The 16,955-nt window shown below is 57.0% G+C and overlaps 1 protein-coding gene and 1 long non-coding RNA gene across 2 annotated transcripts; both read left to right on the top strand.

Moving 5' to 3' along the window:
• The first annotated feature begins 2,413 nt into the window (after positions 1-2,413).
• Positions 2,414-10,865, top strand: LOC129690019 (uncharacterized). Its single transcript, XR_008722230.1, has 3 exons — positions 2,414-2,763; positions 5,267-5,674; positions 10,503-10,865. It is a non-coding gene; the product is annotated as an uncharacterized LOC129690019 (long non-coding RNA).
• Positions 10,866-12,299: 1,434 nt separating this feature from the next.
• On the top strand, positions 12,300-15,956 carry Egr1 (early growth response 1). The gene is made up of 2 exons (XM_055625734.1): positions 12,300-12,888; positions 13,463-15,956. The coding sequence occupies exons 1-2, from the start codon at positions 12,597-12,599 to the stop codon at positions 14,731-14,733; spliced, it is 1,563 nt and encodes a 520-aa protein (XP_055481709.1). The 5' UTR covers positions 12,300-12,596; the 3' UTR covers positions 14,734-15,956.
• Positions 15,957-16,955: the final 999 nt, after the last annotated feature.

Raw genomic sequence — 16,955 nt, 5'->3', positions numbered from 1 at the left:
CCTCATTCCCTAGGTCCACCTGCCCTCTCTCCTTTGCCTCAGATCTTCTCAGGCTAGAGGGGAAGAAGTCCGTTAGAGCTAAGTGGAGGGCACTAAATCAAAGGGTTCTCAAGAGCCTCTGGGAGGCTTTAGCTTGAGGGCTAGGGTCTAGCGCTGTGTCATGTGTCCAAGTCTCCTGGGAACATTAGGCAGCCCTGCAGGCCTGTGTTCCAGACTCTGATGGCCTCAGGCCTGAAGTTGCTTCATCTGGCTTCTCCTCCCTTCTTGTGGGTGTTCCAACCTCCCAAGAACCTGCTTAAAATGGGATTTCCAGGCCCTGACGTCAGAGGAAAGCCAGCAGCTCCCTCTAGGCTGCGCCAGCTCTACCGTGATTAGCAGAGCTGAGTTCAGCCTTGCTCAGCCTGCAAGAAGGCTGACAGAGGAGGTTAGGACCCTAAACAGTGGTCCCTCTATCTGCAACATCCTGGATGACAGGAACAAGCTGTTTCCGGGTCAAAAAGACCTTTCCCGTTAACTTAAATTTCAGCTAGTGCGCGATAATTTCCCTCCAAAACGCCACAGTTGTTCCCTCTCGGTTCTACGACTCACGGCTGGCTTGAGGAAGAAAAGGGCGTCTCGTCAGTCCTGAGAGCTGGACAGCGGCTTCCGTTTGGGTCCTACCCAAGCGATAAACTGGAGGTGGCGTCTGTGCGAGCTCTACCGCCAAGAGGGCGAAAAGTCCACTAGGTGGCGCAGCTCCTCCCAGTGTGGGATTCCAGCAGCTAGCAGAGCAGTCTCTCCAAAGGCTCAGGGCCGGAAGGCCAGACGCGGCACACTCTGCTCCATGGAATGGGAAACTGAAGTGGGGGAAAAGCGTCTTTGAGGGTAGGAATGGGCAGCTGTGGGTTCTCCAGCCACCCGTCAGAGCCCCATCTGTATGCACTCCCACTACTTTGAACAGGAGGTGGACAGACAGATTCCAAGAATCTGGGAAGGAATGTGCACGTTTCTGAGTGCAGGGGAAATGTCAGGCTTCCTCCGGGAGGGACCGAAGCTGCCCTTCCAAAGCAGCATCTAAGGGAAACGTACTGACGCCGAGCATGGTGGCACGCGCCTTTAATCCCAGCACTCCGGGGGCAGAGGCAGGCGGATCTCTGTGAGTTCCAGGCCAGTCTGGTCTACAAAGTGAGTTCCAGGCCAGCCAGGGCTATTACACATGGAAAAGTTGTTGCGGGTGGGTGGATGGGAGAAGGTACCCACTGAAGCGGATTTCAGGGTTGGGAGAGAGGAGGGGCAGAGTTGGGGGTTGTTGGACCCCTGGACCTAGTCACAGCGGCATCTCAGGCCTGCTCCAGGCATCCCTAACCCTAGCCTTTTCCTTTATTTTCATCCAGAATATTGTGGAATTGGAAGAGACCAAAACCCCTCCCCTCACCCCTCACCCCACTCCACCCTACCCCAAATTCCCAAGTATCCTTGCTGGGCCTGGTAGAATTGAGAAGCCTGGCCAATGACCTGCCTTTCGCTGACCTCTTTCCCAAACTGAACCCAGCAGGCCTGTATCCGTGGTGAACTACCTTCTCCTTTTGTCCCAGCCAGATAAGTGATCAATAAATAATGTTGCTTGAAATATTGATGGAGAGTTTTACACCTGCATCCCTTAGCTGTGCCCGGCAGGGGCATGACCCTCCAGAGAGCCCTTTCACATTGCCAACAAAAGGTTTTCTTTGGCCAAGATTTCCACCCGATCCCATCTGAACCAAAATCGTGACTCAATTTCAGCAAGAGGAAGGGATGTGAGAGATTGACTTAGCTCTGCCCCTGAGAAGGATGGTTTGGCTAAAACAAGCAAAGGCCCTAAATGATTTACCATGATGCCCTCCAGAGCCTACTGTCCCATGTCCACTTCAGGCCTGCCAGGTCCGCTTTCTGAGTGGCCTGAGCAGAAGGCACTCGTGTGGGGCATCACAGAGAAAAACTGTGATCCTAGCCCCCAGGAAGAAGAGGCAGGAGTATCACTCCAAGTTCCAAGCCAGGCAGGGCCACAGAGACTCTGTCAAAACAAAACAAAAAACAGAATGCAAGTGATCATGTAATAATGTCTCTGGCCTAGGTCACTCTCATCTGCTTTGTTCTCCCGGGTGAAGGGTAAGAAGAGGAGGATGAGAGGGGTGAGTTGGAGACAGAGGAAGCTCTTGGGCCACACCATCCCCCACCCTCCCTGCTTTGCGCTCTTCCGAAGCCATGTCAACCCAAATCACTGCATGATGCCGCCTCCTGCCCAAGTGCCCCAGCCCTCCCCCTTCACTAGGTCAGCTCCCACAAGCGCACAAGTCTCAGCTCAGATGTTATTCTGTCACCCCCAAGCTGTCAGGTGTCCCCTCCGGGCCCCTGTCACACCTGTCCTTCCTGCTGTCATCGCGTCAGCTCATTCCCTTAGTGCCTCTTTAGGAGTCTATCTCCCCATCAGACTGCAAACCCTTTCTCACACACAGATGGGAGTCGGCATTCCAGCCACATTCAGTTCTCGCTTTAATTCAAATGCTAAATTGGGAAGAAGAGCAGTTTCACACTCCATATTTAGCCTGGGAGAGGAAAAGTGAGACAGCGTGGATGTTACCAGGGAAAGAATGCTGGGGCTAGGCTCGGGGATGGTGGAAAACCTACCCAAAGCCCAGGAGAAGAGCCTGGAACCCTTGTCAACTCACTCCTACAAAGAATCTCCCAGAGACCCGAATCACCCACTAAGAGACCCGGGTCCTTCCCTGCAGCAGCACTTCCTCAGTGAGTATGTGGGCATGGCTCAGGAGGCAAAGCCGCCCAGGACCTCGGGTGTGGCCGTGTGCCCCCGGAACGGCGCTCAGCAGTTAGAAACGGGGGGGGGCAGATTTGGGCTGAACTGTATAGTGAGAAAATAAAACAAGCGCAACCTCAGAAAGCCTATCCAGAGAGGCGCAGGCTCAGGGCCACAGGCTGTCACCTGCGCCGCATGGCTATCACCACAGTACAGTAAGATTCTGCATCCACAACACTTGCACAACCATGTTCTCAGCATGGAGGAAAAAAAAAAAAAAAAAAAAACACAGGCTAGAGGGGGTGAGGGAGAGAAAGCCCAGTGGCAAGAGCACCTGTTGCTCTTGTAGGGGCTGTGAGTTCAAGTCCTACCACTTACATGGTGGTTCACAGCTATCTCACGCCTCTTCCAGGATATCTGAGATGCTCTCTTCTGACCTCCACAGGCACCAGGCACACACATGGTACAAGGACATACATGCAGGCAAAGCATTCATACACCTAAGACAAAAACAGTATTTAAGTGGAAACCTCCCTTCCCATGTTAAAATAAGCGGACACGGAAAATGTGAAATACACATGACTCGGCACGTGATTCGATCTTCGTGCAGGGGTGCTACAATAGGAACAGCCCACAGTAGCGAGGTGTGGTGGTGCACTTAAATCCCAGCACTCGGGCGTCAGAGGCAAGTGATTTCTGAGTTCGAGGCCAGCCTGGTCTACCGAGAGTTCCAGGACAGCCAGAGCTACACAGAGAAACCCTGTCTGAAAAATCAAAAGGAAAGAACAGAAGAACGGTTCATGAAAACATCATGCCACGTGAAATAAGTTAGACACCAAAGACGACACAGTCTGTGTTCATCTCATCTGAGCTTCCAAGAGGAGTCAAGTGTGTAATAGAGATGGGGGCTACACGGGCTGGGAGAAGGGGATAGAGATAATGGGCGTGGATTTGTGTTTGGAAGCATTAAGGGGTTCTGGAAGTGTTGGTAGTGAATGTGATTGGTGGTTAAAATGGTAAATTTTACGTATATAGTATTTTACACACACACACACCCTTTTTTTTAATTTTTTTGAGACACAGTCTCTCTGTCTTGGAACACACTATGTAGATCAGGCTGGCCTTGAACTCACAGAGATCTCCCTACCTCTGCCTCCCAGACAATTTTTTGACAGTGTTAGGAATCAGCTGTAGGACCTCATGTGTTCTGTCTAGGCAAGCGTTTTTACCGTGAGTCATGTCAGCTTCGAGGGCACGCACACTGACACACAACGCTCTGCCCCTGGGCTGGAGGGAGACTGGGTCCTCCAGGTTCCAAAGCCCCCTCCATCTGCCTGTTGGTGGGAGCAGCAACCGTCTACACAGCAGAGCCCTCCCTGCACACCCTAAAGGCGGCGGCTCCCTTCCCAGCAGGCCACTTGCCAGCGCAACCACCCGAGCTCAGGAAGCTCTTCTCCTGGGCTGAGGGACCACAGCTTCTGCACAGCTTATCCTGAAGGTACAGGGAATCCAGCGCGCTCCCATATGGAGGGAGCTGATAGGAGGATGGCTGGAGAAGGAAGAGGGACAGGCAGGTCCCTCCCCCCGAGTCTCCCATACTACGGCCATGCCAAGGGACATAGATGGCCCTATGGGCTAAGCTGACTCTCAGGGAACTTGGTGGTCCATCTTGCTCAATGCCTTTCTGCCGTGGGAGCCCCAGGGACAGCAGGTGTGCTGATGCTCCCGGGAAGCCCTGTCTGGACCCTGTGTCCCCTCCTTGACTCCCCGCTCACCCCTTTGTGCTTCTCATTCTTTTTTTTTCCTTCGCTTACTTAGAAAGTTCGGGTTTGTTTTCGGAGACAGGGTCTTGCTTTGTACATCAAGTTTGTGGAGACCCTCCGGTCTCTGCGCTGGGACTGTGGGCGTGTGTCACTTCATGATTCTCTTCTTGTGATTTTTTTTTTTTTTTTTTTTTTTTTTTTTTTATAAATGGCAACTTGACTCTTGACTGGCTGGGGTGTTCGTGAGGAGGTGGGAGTTAGGTCAAGGACGACAGTGCTTCCCCCGTGAGAGAATGTGTCACGCTGCTGCTGAGGCTGGCGTTTCCTCTTTTCATTCTTTTTAAATTTCCAGTCAGCAAAAGCCAGCTGGATGTCCAGTGTCAGCTTCAAGGCACGCATACTGCCATGATGGCCCTCTGGACCTGGACTGGGGGAAACTGAGTTCTGAGTTTCCCTGGACCAGCCTTAAATTCCCTGGGTAGCTGAGGATGACTTTGAGCTTCTGCTCCTCCTGCCCCGACCTCCCGAGGGCAGGGACTCCAGGAGTGGGCCACCACACCCAGCTTGCTCTCGCTTCTTTGCATATCTGTCTCCACTAGGCTGGGGAGCAGCAAGAGCCCGGTAGGAGGGTCTCCTTACTTCTTTCTATCCCAGAGCCGACATGACGCTTGGGCAGTCAACATGACATGGATGGAAACGACCTGTTTGCCTGTCTGTCTTCTATCTCCAGCTTACTCAGGCACTACATAGAGAAAGCCTGGGACTCCGGAGAACCGCTCATGGTGTGAGGCGAGGTTTAGGCAAAGGGTTCTGAGGCCAGACCGTCTGGAATAGAATCTTGGCTCTACCTCTGACCAGCTCTGCGACCTTGAGCAAGTCGCCTGCCCCCTCTATGCATCCTTCGCCATCAATGAACTAAAGCTGAGAAGGAGACCGACCTCACAGGCACGGTGAGGGCAGACTCTGGGAGGCAGCAGGCTCCGAGCTTGCAAGCACGGAGCAAGCGCGTGCTGGGAGCGGTGGGCTTGGAAGACGAACGCGTCCAGAGATGGAGGGAAGCCGGCACTGCGACACCGCTGCTTCCTTGGCGTTCCCGGGTTTGTCGGGATGGGGGTAGCCGAGGACAGTTCCGAATCAGGTAACCCCAGAAGGTGCCTGCCTTCCCCTCCCCTCCCCCTCCCGCCGGGGCTGCAGAAGCCAGGCTAACCCAGCAAGCTGAGCAGCCTGGCGCTGGGTGGGGGTGCGGGCCCAGAAATAACCCGTTTCTATTCCTGCCTCTCTGGGCTGGGTGGGAACGCTGCCTTTTGAATCTAAAGGCTGTTTTCGACTTCCTGCACATCACTGGGGCTCTTATGTAACATCCCCCACCCTCTCCCGCCCGGGGAGCTTCCAGAGATTTCTGCAGCCTGCTGGCTTTGCTGCACACTGGGCTGGGGGCGGGGAGAGCAGGGAAAACTCCACAGGGTGGGCTGTCCTCGGAGCCCGCTGTCTTTGCAGCCTCAGATCCAGGAGAGGGGCTGTGAAGCGCAGATCAGAGGAACTGAGGTCCAAGGACAGCAGCTTCGCACGGCACCCTGGGGCAGGAAAGATCCTGAGGGGCAGGCTGGATAGCCAGCTACCTCCTCCTTCTACAGACCTCCTTCAAGACAGCCTACAGCACCTCCTCCAGATCTGTGTGCCTCAGTGGCTTCCATTTTAAGCCTAACCTAACTGTCTGGATCATTGCTCCTTAGGGCTCTGAGGACTTGATTGAAGCCACCCAGACCCCATCTGTCTTAAGAAATCCTGTAGCCAGTGCCAAATTCCCCATGGTCTCTTTTCTACACGGCCTGGAGGCTGCTGGGGTGGGCGAGGTACTCTCTTCATTTGTGTGTGTGAGAGAATGAGAGTTTACGTATGAGTATGTGTGTGTGAGAGAGTGTGTGTATGTGTGAGTGTGTGTGTGTGAGAGAGAGTTTGTGTGTTGATGGGAATTTAACCTGGAACACTGAACACACCAGCCAAAGCACTCTACTCCTGGGCTACACCCCAGCCCATTAGGGGCGCTCTCAAACCACCATCTGCCTCAGGCCTCAGCACCACTCTGCACAGCCCTTCCCACCTAGCCTGGGTCTCAGGGTTTGGGACTCCACACTCCACACTCTGGGATAATCACCTCTCTCCCATGTCCCTGTTTTCCCCACAACTCCCCCTTTGTCCCCCCCCCCCACTTCTTTCCCACCTCACATGTGGCCTCTCCAGGCTTCTTCTCATTTCTCAAAGCCCTCCGTGGATGGGAGCAAAGCTGTACCCAGAAGCACTCCAAGACAAGCTGTCTGGGTGTCTGGGTTTCCGCTGGGGCCCCTCAGCCGTCGGAAAGTGTGACGGGCAACCCAGAGAGAACCCAAAAGAGAGTCACTTCCTGAGACCTAGGCTGGCCACAGAAGTGGCAAACCACGTTCTGAGTAGCACATGTGGGTGCTGACACAGCTGAGCTCTGGGAGGAGGAAGTGGCAGTGGAAAAGGAGGCTTGCTTTCCTCTGAGAGCTGCAGCTTGCTTGGCCTTCGTGAAGGAGTCAAGACAGCTCACCCCAGTTGCTGTAGAGTCAATAGCCTGGTTCTCTCTCCCCTCTCCACTTTTCAGAGAGTGACAGCAGTTCTGGCTGCTCAGGGCCTCTGGCATCAGTCACCTGGCCAACAGGACCCTAGAGACCCAGGTTATCCCTGAGGTATTCCTTGGGGCCCAGCATCCCTCCCACGCAGCCTGTCTTCCTATAGGCCTCAGGACATTTTCCCATTTGAGTTGGTAGGTATACATACATTGGGGATTCCTCACAGGTCCAAACTGTGACTTAGCTCCTTGGGAGGGACCAATTTTTTCCCCTATGTCACCATCGTCCCCTGTCCCCCAATCACCGCACACAGAAGTACTGTCGTCTATAGAACAGATGGGCAGAGGCGGGGGGTTACTCGGATGCTCCTAGCCGTGCTGGTGAGATGCTGCGCCAGTGATACCACCCTCTACAAGAGTGTGGCAGACGTTTCTCCTCACTGCCCGCCTTACAGAGTGCTCTGGTCTGGGCAGTGTGAAAGGATTTTGAGCTCAGTGTTTCACTGTTTCTGGGTGGAATCTGCCTTCCAGTGGCTTATCCTCAGGAGTTATGGCAGGGTGAAGAGGGACACGAGGTCTATGGGCCATGATACTAAGCAAAAAAGAGTAAGGGTGGGCAGGTAGGGGACAGTCAAGCGTTGGACATTCTGAGCCTGTCTACGTCTTCCATTGAGGTGTTGGACCAATCACATTCCTACTCCTTTTCCTCCTGAGGTCTTTGCAAGGTGGCCTCTCCTTTTGGAATCCCTCACCCCAGACCCAAGCCTCCTCCTAGGCATTTCTTTTTTATTTGTTTGTTTGAAACAGTCTTCGTTCTGTACAACTCACGGTACCCTGTCTCTTTCTCCTCAGTGCTGGGACTAATGACGCACACCAGAATACTGCCCTATTTTTTTTTTTAAGATTTATTTATTATACATGTATGCCTGTGCACCAGGAGAGGGCACCAGACCTCACTATAGATGGTTGTGAGCCACCATGTGGTTGCTGCGAACTGAACTCAGGACCTTTGAAAGAGCAGCCAGTACTCTTAACCTCTGAGCCATCTCTCCAGTCCCCCTAAATGCTTGTTTGTTTTTTAAAGAATGAATTAAGTTGACACTTGGAAGGCTGGGAAGGGCTGCCGGGTCAGAACTTTGAGGCCAGCTTGGACTATACACTAAGACCCTTCCTAAAAACAGAAAAAGCATTTTATTTGGTAAAGTACGCTTTTTTATTCTTTGCAATGGCAACCCTTTCTATTCCAGGCCATTCTCTCATTGGCTAGCATTGTTTTTATCAGACAGGTTAGATATGGGTCATTCTGGCTACCCAACTACAAGCTAGGCCTCAAAAAGTCTCTCAGTTCTCCACTGTGAAGTACAGGCCTCCTTCCCCTCCAAGATGTTTCCACTGTCCCCATCCACCTAACTCCCTGGAATGTCCCTCCTTGTCTTACTGTTTTGAGACAGACCCTTACCTCACCCAGGCTAGTGACCTGAAGTCTCCCAAGTGCTGGAACCCGAGTTACAGGAGCTCCTCACCCATGCACACCCAGCTCCTTTCTACCTCCTAAGTCCTCCGTGCTGCTGACAGCTGGTGGCTAAGGGAGCGCTTCCTTCTTATTCTCCATTCTCTTATAACAATCCAGGCTTACTTCTCCCGGAGGTAAGCTCCTTAGAGGGCATGTCCAGAGCTCCACCATATTACCCACAGCAGCTTCTGGGAGAAGTTTGGAACCAAGGACGCTTGCTCTTATCAAACGAGGAGGGAGAGAGGGCACTGACCTGTGAAACTGAAGTGCCACTGCGTCACCCTCTCTCCCTGGGCTCCCCTACTTCCCTTCCTCAGAGTCCTAGAACGTGCCCTCTTCCTGCAGAAGTTACCAGCTGGCAGAGACCACGCCCTGCCTGAGACAGTTATCCACTGTGACAGACTAAAGCCCAAACTATAATCCCCCTCTTGGGGTTAAAACAAAACACATATTTACAGAACACAGCTGAGTTTTTAAAGAAACCCAAACTTCCATAACACTCAAGAGTTCAAGAGGAAGTCCCAGGAGCGATTCTTCTCGGCCTGGCACGGGTCACGAGCCAGTCTGAGTTCAGTCACTCTAAAACCAGAATTCTCCTAGATTACAGGATCCGATATGGATGGCCATGCCTGTGTTACAGATCTACACTTAGATTTGGGGGTGGAGCTGTCCCCCATCCCCAAGCTCTCCAGTGGTAGTAATTTCTCAGGAGGAATTGCTGGCTGAGGAACATTCAAAAAATAACTGGTGCTGGACTCACACAAGACGCAGACAGGCAGCTGCCTCAGGCGGAGTTGCACATTAGACTCACGGGGCAACTGTTTTGTCCTGGCACCGGGCTGGGTGGCGAGGGGTGGGATGCTGGTCTTTAAATGCTCCAGGAGAGGACAAGGAGCCCCATGGGTGATTCCACTGTGCATCGAGATTGAACTTTTCTGTTCTAGGGGGAAAAAAAAGTTCTATTGCAAGAAGGAGGATGCAGATTATGGGTTGGAGAGATGGCTCCATGGTTAAGAGCACAGGCTGCTCTTGCAGAGAGGACTCTGGTTTGGCTCCCAGCAGCCACAGAAGACTCATAACCTTCTGTAAGCAGTTTCAGGGGATCTGATGCCTGCTTTTAGACTCTATGGACACTTTACAGAGATGGGGCACTTACACTCACACAGGCAAAACCTCAGACATAAAATAATTAAGGCTGTCTTTTTTTTTTTTAATAAAAGGGATACTGATCAGCTGTTAGGAACAGCGTCTCTTGTGCTCTTGTGTTAGGATTGGAATGCTTCTCTCTTTATAAAAAAATAATTTTATTTTATGCACATTGTTGTGATGGTGTCAGGGTCATTGGAACTAGAAGATACAAACAGTTGTGGCCGCCACGTGGTACTGGGAATTGAACCCAGGTCCTCCGGAAGAACAGTCAGTGAATGCTCTTAACTGCCAAGCCATCTCTCCAGCCCTGAAAGCTTCTCTCTGTGCAGTTTTTTCTTGTTTTGGATGTTGTTGCTTTCCTTCTCTTTTTTAAAGAGTTGGGGGTCTCGTGTGGCCCAAGCTGCCTTCAAAAGTAGTTAAGTCGCCAAGGATGCCCTAGGACACTTGATGGTCCTACCTGAACTTCCTAAGTATCAGGAATTATCAGCACAGGGCTGGTTCTCGACGAGCTGGGACCCAGGTTTTTCTGCACACTAAGCTCCCTATCAACTGAGCTGCGTTCCCAGCGAGGTTAGATGGGCAACATCACAGCCACCCTGGCTCACCCAACTGCAGCTCTGCCTTTGGGAGACACGGGCAGCAGGCCGAGTGAATGTCAGTCTGTACAAACACTCCTTCCTCGTGAATACCACTAACATAAGCTTTGTTTTGCAGCTAGAGAAAGTGAGGCACGCAAAGTTTGCTCAGAGAGCCGCACCGGAGTAGCAAAACGGACATTCTCCCTCAGGAAGCATCTTGCTCTGCCTGTCCTGGCCAGCAGGCTGTGAAAGGACGCACTAACGGCCCCTAAGTGAATAACAGCACCCGGCCAAAGAACTGAGGAGCGGTGAGCTCAACTACAGGGAAACCCTGCTTCATGTCTGGACTCACTGGGCTGTTTTTCTTAAAGGGGGGGCGGTGTCAGAGAAAGAGAATGCCGAAAAGAAGCCCCTCCCCGGTTAAACCCTGACCTTCAGTCTGTCCCTCCTTCCGCGGGCACTACTTGCTTTATTTTCAAATAAAAAATGAGATTAAAAACCAGCACTTTCCCTGGATTCTAAGCTAGAAACAGGAGCCTTTCTCCTCTCCCTTTGGGGTGCACGGGGATAGGGTTCGGGCAGGAGGGCTTCACTGCTTGCGTCAGGGTCCCCGGGGACCCCCCCCACGCGCTCCCTGCCCTTGGCCTGGCTCCGTGAGGGAGGTGTTACCCTGAAGCCGGGCGCCTTGGCTGCGGCGGTTCCCCCGGGACTGCGGGGAAGGCCCGAGCCGCCGCGCCTGCTCAGTCCTCGCTCACTGCGTCGGAGGCTCTCCCGGCCTGGCTCCGCGCCCAGCGCAGACTACGGGGGGGCGGGGGGACCTGGAGGAGGCGGAAGAGCCCGGCGCGCCCGGGGCCCCGGGAAAACAGCGAGACACCTCCAGAGGGCAGCACCGATTCGCAGGCGCGTCCTCGGCACGCCAAGCCCGGGGTCGCCCGGCGCCCCCGAGGAAGAGTCCCCCCTTCACACCAGGCCAGGGTCCGCCCGACCCGTCCCTGGAAGTGCCCAGGCATCACGAGAACCAACAGCTCCCGGCGGGGAGGCAATCAGGTTCCGAAATCCAGGTCCCCCAAGGTGGACCGCAGGGAGGAGGGAATGGCCTCTGAAATCTGGGTGGCGCCCTGGGAGCCCCAGGTTCCAACACCCCAGCCTACCGACGGCCTCGGGTTTCCTGGTGACATGTGGAAAGTGACCCTGCGGTTGGTAGAGGCCAGGTCAGGGCCCCGCCTCTCCTGGGCGGCCTCTGCCCCAGCCCGCCCAGCCGCTCCTCCTCTCGGCAGGCTCGCTCCCACGGTCCCCGAGGTGGGCGGGTGAGCCCAGGATGACGGCTGCAGAACCTGGGCCCGGCTCGCCCTCGCCCCCGCGCCGGGCCCGGGCTTCCCCAGCCCAGCTCGCGCCCGGGGGCCGTGGGAGCCGCTGCGCGCCCAGCCCTCCCCACGCGGGCGTCCCCGGCTCCGGCGCGCGCTCAAGCTCCTGGTTGGGAACCAAAGGTGGGGGGGGGGGGGGGGGGGGGGAGGGGGGAAGCGCCGACCCGGAAACGCCATATAAGGAGCAGGAAGGATCCCCCGCCGGAACAGGCCTTATTTGGGCAGCGCCTTATTTGGAGAGGCCCAATATGGCTCGGCCGCTTCCGGCTCTGGGAGGAGGGGCGAGCGGGGGTTGGGGCGGGGGCAAGCCGGGAACTCCGGGCGCCCGGCCCCGGGGGACCGCTGCTGCCGCTGCAGCGCTCGGCTTTCCCGGGGCTCGAGCGCTCAGGAGGCTGGAGCGGGTCGCAGGGTGGAGGTGCCCACCGCTCTTGGGTAGGGGGGTGGGGGGCTTCACGTCACTCCGGGTCCTCCCGGCCGGTCCTTCCATATTAGGGCTTCCTGCTTCCCAAATATGGCCATGTACGTCACGGCGGAGGCGGGCCCGAGCTGGTCCAGACCCTTGAAATAGAGGCCGATCCGGGGAGCCGCGAGAGATCCCAGCGCGCAGAACTTGGGGAGCCGCCGCCGCGATCCGCCGCCACCGAGCTTCCGCCGCCGCCAGATCGGCCCCTGCCCCGGCCTCCGCGGCCGCCCCGCGTCCACCCCGGGCCGCGGCCACCGCCAGTCTGGGGGTCCGCCCACACTCCCCGCAGCGCGCCCCGCGCCCCGCCTGTGAGCGGGTCAGCCCCCGGCAAGGGTGCCCTCAGTAGCTTCGGTCCGGGCTGCGCGCACCGCCCCGCATCGGCTCGCCAGCGCTCTCGTCCGGGATGGCAGCGGCCAAGGCCGAGATGCAGCTGATGTCTCCGCTGCAGATCTCCGACCCGTTCGGCTCCTTCCCTCACTCGCCCACCATGGACAACTACCCCAAACTGGAGGAGATGATGCTGCTGAGCAACGGGGCTCCCCAGTTCCTCGGCGCCGCCGGAGCCCCAGAGGGCAGCGGCGGCAGCAGCAGCAGCAGCAGCAGCGGCGGCGGCGGGGGAGGCAGCGGGGGCGGCGGCAGCGCCTTCAACCCGCAGGGGGAGCCGGGCGAGCCGCCCTACGAACACCTGACCACAGGTAAACGCTGGTCCGCGCCGAGCCCCCCTTCCCCCCCGGGGCCGCCCTGACGTCCGGTCCTCCGCCGCGGGGACCAGCTCCGGGACCTTCGGGGCGGAGCTGGGGTTTCTCTCCGTTCCGCGTGGCCCCAGGGTCTCGTGTTGGGGGTGGAAGCCCCCTCCCCCCGAGCCTGCGACGCGAGCGGAGGGCAGAGCGTTTGTTTTGGATGGAGAGCTCCGGCTGCGTGGGTGGCTGTGGGGGGAGGGGGGTTTGTTTTGATGAGCGGGGTGTCCCCTCCCCCACGCGCGCGAGGCGCTGCGTGCCGGGCCCCCGGGGGGAGGGCTGAGATGCGGGGTGCGGGGGGGGCGCCCCGCGGCTGCGGCCCCCCGGGCGCCCGCGGGATTCCCTCGCCCGCGCGCAGCCTCGCTGCGGAGCCGCCGCAGAGGGGGGGATTCTCGGCGTGCGTCAGCGGGGCGGACGGGCCGAGCCCAGGGGCGCTGCGCCCCGCTGCCATCCACCATTGACCGGCCCGGCCCCGTCTCGGCCCCACCGAGGGGTGGCTCTCCGGTCACCCTCTCCCCGTGTCTCCCGCCAGAGTCCTTTTCTGACGTCGCCCTGAACAACGAGAAGGCCATGGTGGAGACGAGTTACCCCAGCCAGACCACCCGGCTGCCCCCCATCACCTACACCGGCCGCTTCTCCCTGGAGCCCGCGCCCAACAGCGGCAACACGCTGTGGCCCGAACCCCTCTTCAGCCTGGTCAGCGGCCTCGTGAGCATGAGCAACCCTCCCGCCTCGGCGGCCCCGGCGGCCTCCCCGGCGGCGGCGGCGTCCTCCTCCGCCTCGCAGAGCCCGTCCCTGAGCTGCGCGGGGCCCTCGGCCGACAGCAGCCCCATCTACTCGGCCGCGCCCACCTTCCCCACCCCCAACGCCGACGCCTTCCCCGAGCCCCCGAGCCAGCCCTTCCCCGGCCCCGCGGGCGCGGCCCTGCAGTACCCGCCGCCCGCCTACCCGGCCGCCAAGGGGGCCTTCCAGGTGCCCATGATCCCCGACTACCTGTTCGCGCAGCCGCAGGGCGACCTGGGCCTGGGCGGCCCCGAGCAGAAGCCCTTCCAGGGCGCCCAGCAGCCCTCCCTCACCCCGCTCTCCACCATCAAGGCCTTCGCCACGCAGTCGGGCTCCCAGGACCTGAAGGCCCTGAACGCCACCTACCAGGCCCAGCTCAGCAAACCCAGCCGCCTGCGCAAGTACCCCAACCGGCCCAGCAAGACGCCGCCGCACGAGCGGCCCTACGCCTGCCCCGTCGAGTCCTGCGACCGCCGCTTCTCGCGCTCCGACGAGCTGACCCGCCACATCCGCATCCACACGGGCCAGAAGCCCTTCCAGTGCCGGATCTGCATGCGCAACTTCAGCCGCAGCGACCACCTCACCACGCACATCCGCACGCACACGGGCGAGAAGCCCTTCGCCTGCGACATCTGCGGCCGGAAGTTCGCCCGCAGCGACGAGCGCAAGAGGCACACGAAGATCCACCTGCGGCAGAAGGACAAGAAGGCGGACAAGGCCGCCGCCGCCGCCCCGCCGGCCGCCCCGTCCCTGCCCTCCTACCCGTCCCCCGCCGCCGCCTCCTTCCCGTCCCCCGCGCCCACCTCCTACTCGTCCCCCGGCTCCTCCACCTACCCGTCCCCCGCGCACAGCGGCTTCCCGTCGCCCCCGGTGGCCACCACCTTCGCCTCGGGCCCCCCGGCCTTCCCCGCCCAGGTCAGCAGCTTCCCCCCCGCGGCCGTCACCCACTCCTTCAGCACCTCCAGCGGGCTCTCGGACATGACGGCCACCTTCTCCCCCAGGACAATTGAGATTTGCTAGAGGGGACCGCCGGGAGGCAAAGGGAGGCAGAGAACGAGCCCCGGGGGCCGCCGCGAAGGACAGGAGGGAGGAGGCGGCCCTCACAGGGGGGTCCCCGAGGTCAGGCGGAAGACCTCAAAGCCAAGGCCTCCCCTCCAGGCCAGAGCCGAAGGTGGGGCTGGTCGGCAGCCCCTTCGCCCGTCGTCCCCGCCTCCCCGCGCCCGCTCCCTCTGACTCCAGCTGCCTGAAACAGCCATGTCCAAGTTCTTCACCTCTATCCAAAGAGCTTGACTTGCATGGGTATTGGATAAATCATTTCAGTATCATCTCCACATGCCTGGCCCTTGCTCCCTTCAGTGCTAGACCATCAAGTTGGCAAAATGGGTTTGGGGCCCTCAGAACCCTGCCCTGTTACCTTTGTACAGCGTCCGTGCCATGGATTTTGTTTTCCTTGGGGTGTTCTCGATGTGAAGATAATTTGCATACTCTTGTATCATTTGGGGTTGACTCCTCATTTTCTGGGGGAGGGGGAGCAAAGCCAAGCAAACCATTGGTGATCCTCTGTTCTGTGAAGATGCTGCTGCCACAATAGGTTTTTTTGAAGCAGCAGCCCTAGGTAGTGACCAGAGCATGTGTCAGAGCGTTCCGTTAACTTTGTAAATACTGCTCGGCTGTACTCTCACATGTGACAAAGTGTGGTTTGTTTGGTTTTTTTATTTTTTTTTTCTTCTTTTGAAAAAAAAAAAATCTTTCCCGTCCCCTTGGTTTCAAAAGTTTCACGTCTTGGTGCCTTTTGTGTGACACGCCTTGCCGATGGCTTGACATGTGCAATTGTGAGGGACACGCTCACCTCTAGCCTTAAGGGGGTAGGAGTGATGTTTTGGGGGAGGCTTTGAGAGCAAAATGAGGAAGAGGGCTGAGCTGAGCTTTGGTTCTCCAGAATGTAAGAAGAAAAAAAAAACTTAAAACAAAAATCTGAACTCTCAAAAGTCTATTTTTTTAACTGAAAATGTAAATTTATACGTATATTCAGGAGTTGGAATGTTGTAGTTACCTACTGAGTAGGCGGCAATTTTTGTATGTTATGAACATGGAGTTCATCATTTTGTGGTTTTATTTTACTTTGTACTGTGTTTGCTTAAACAAAGTGACTTGTTTGGCTTATAAACACACTGAATGCGCTTTATTGCCCACGGGATATGTGGTGTATATCCTTCAGAAAATTAAAAGAAAAATAAAGACGCCGGCGCTGGTTACATTTCTCCTGGGCTCGGGGCAGGGCAGTGCAGTAGCCAGGCCTGCCCAAAAAGGGGGTCTTTTTCAGATTAGGACCTTACAGGTTGTGTGTGTGTGTGTGTGTGTGTGTGTGTGTACCTGTTCGTGCTTGGAACTGAAAATGCACCTGCTAAGCAGGCATCCCTCTCCCGCCGGGGCCTTCCTTTGTGCTGCTTCAGTCTGGTTGACCGTAGCTTTGTGTTGGTTAGCTGGAACCAAAGGTGGCCATGTGGCCAGTGGCAGTAGCCAACTCCACCCCTTAGCTCTACCCAGGATAGGAGAAATCTGGTCCCTGCCCGACTTAGGGGAGATAAGAGGTGGACAGCACAAGCTTTGGGAAAGTTACAAGGCTAGCGCTGACTCAAATTCTCCCTCCTTGCATATCCCCAGCAACTCAAACAAGGGCTAGTTCCCAAGCCAAGAAGCCTTCCAGGAAGGGAAGCGTCCCTTCGCCAGTTGGAATGGCCGTTCTTGGCAGCTTCCTGGGAGACGGGGCAGGGTGGGTAAGGAGGGTGGCAAAGCGTGTTCCCATCGGGTAGGAGGTGCACAGTACTAGGTTCCCTTGGCCCTGGTCCCTAAGGGTCCTACTCACTGCTGGAGTGACCCTTGTTCCGTGAGCATCTGTCTGCTCAGTGAGAGCCTTTGACCTGGCCGTGACAGACAGAGCAAGAACAGTTCCTGTTCCAGGAATGCAGATGGTTGGGAGATGGAGATGTTGAGCCAAAAATTTCAACACGACAGTGTGTTACACAATAAGGACAAGTGTGTGGCTCTCTCTGGGAAGCACAAAGACGGTCCGTCAATCCAGCTGGGGACTGGCGGGAAAGCTAAACCGGGGCCTAAGTAGGGGTGGACCCCAATGCCTGTGTGCTGCCGAGACAGGGAAAACGGTGGCCGATGGCGGCGTGCAGCTAGGATGGAACGCTTCCTCCAACACTAACGCGTCTGTGGTTGACCAGTTACCCACA

The sequence above is a fragment of the Psammomys obesus genome, unplaced genomic scaffold (assembly GCF_907164565.1).
Source record: "Psammomys obesus unplaced genomic scaffold, mPsaObe1.curated_primary_1811, whole genome shotgun sequence".
In the NCBI taxonomy this organism is placed as follows: Eukaryota; Metazoa; Chordata; class Mammalia; order Rodentia; family Muridae; genus Psammomys; species Psammomys obesus.
The sequence above is the reverse complement of the archived record's forward strand: the minus strand, read 5'-3'. Positions and strand labels throughout refer to the sequence as shown.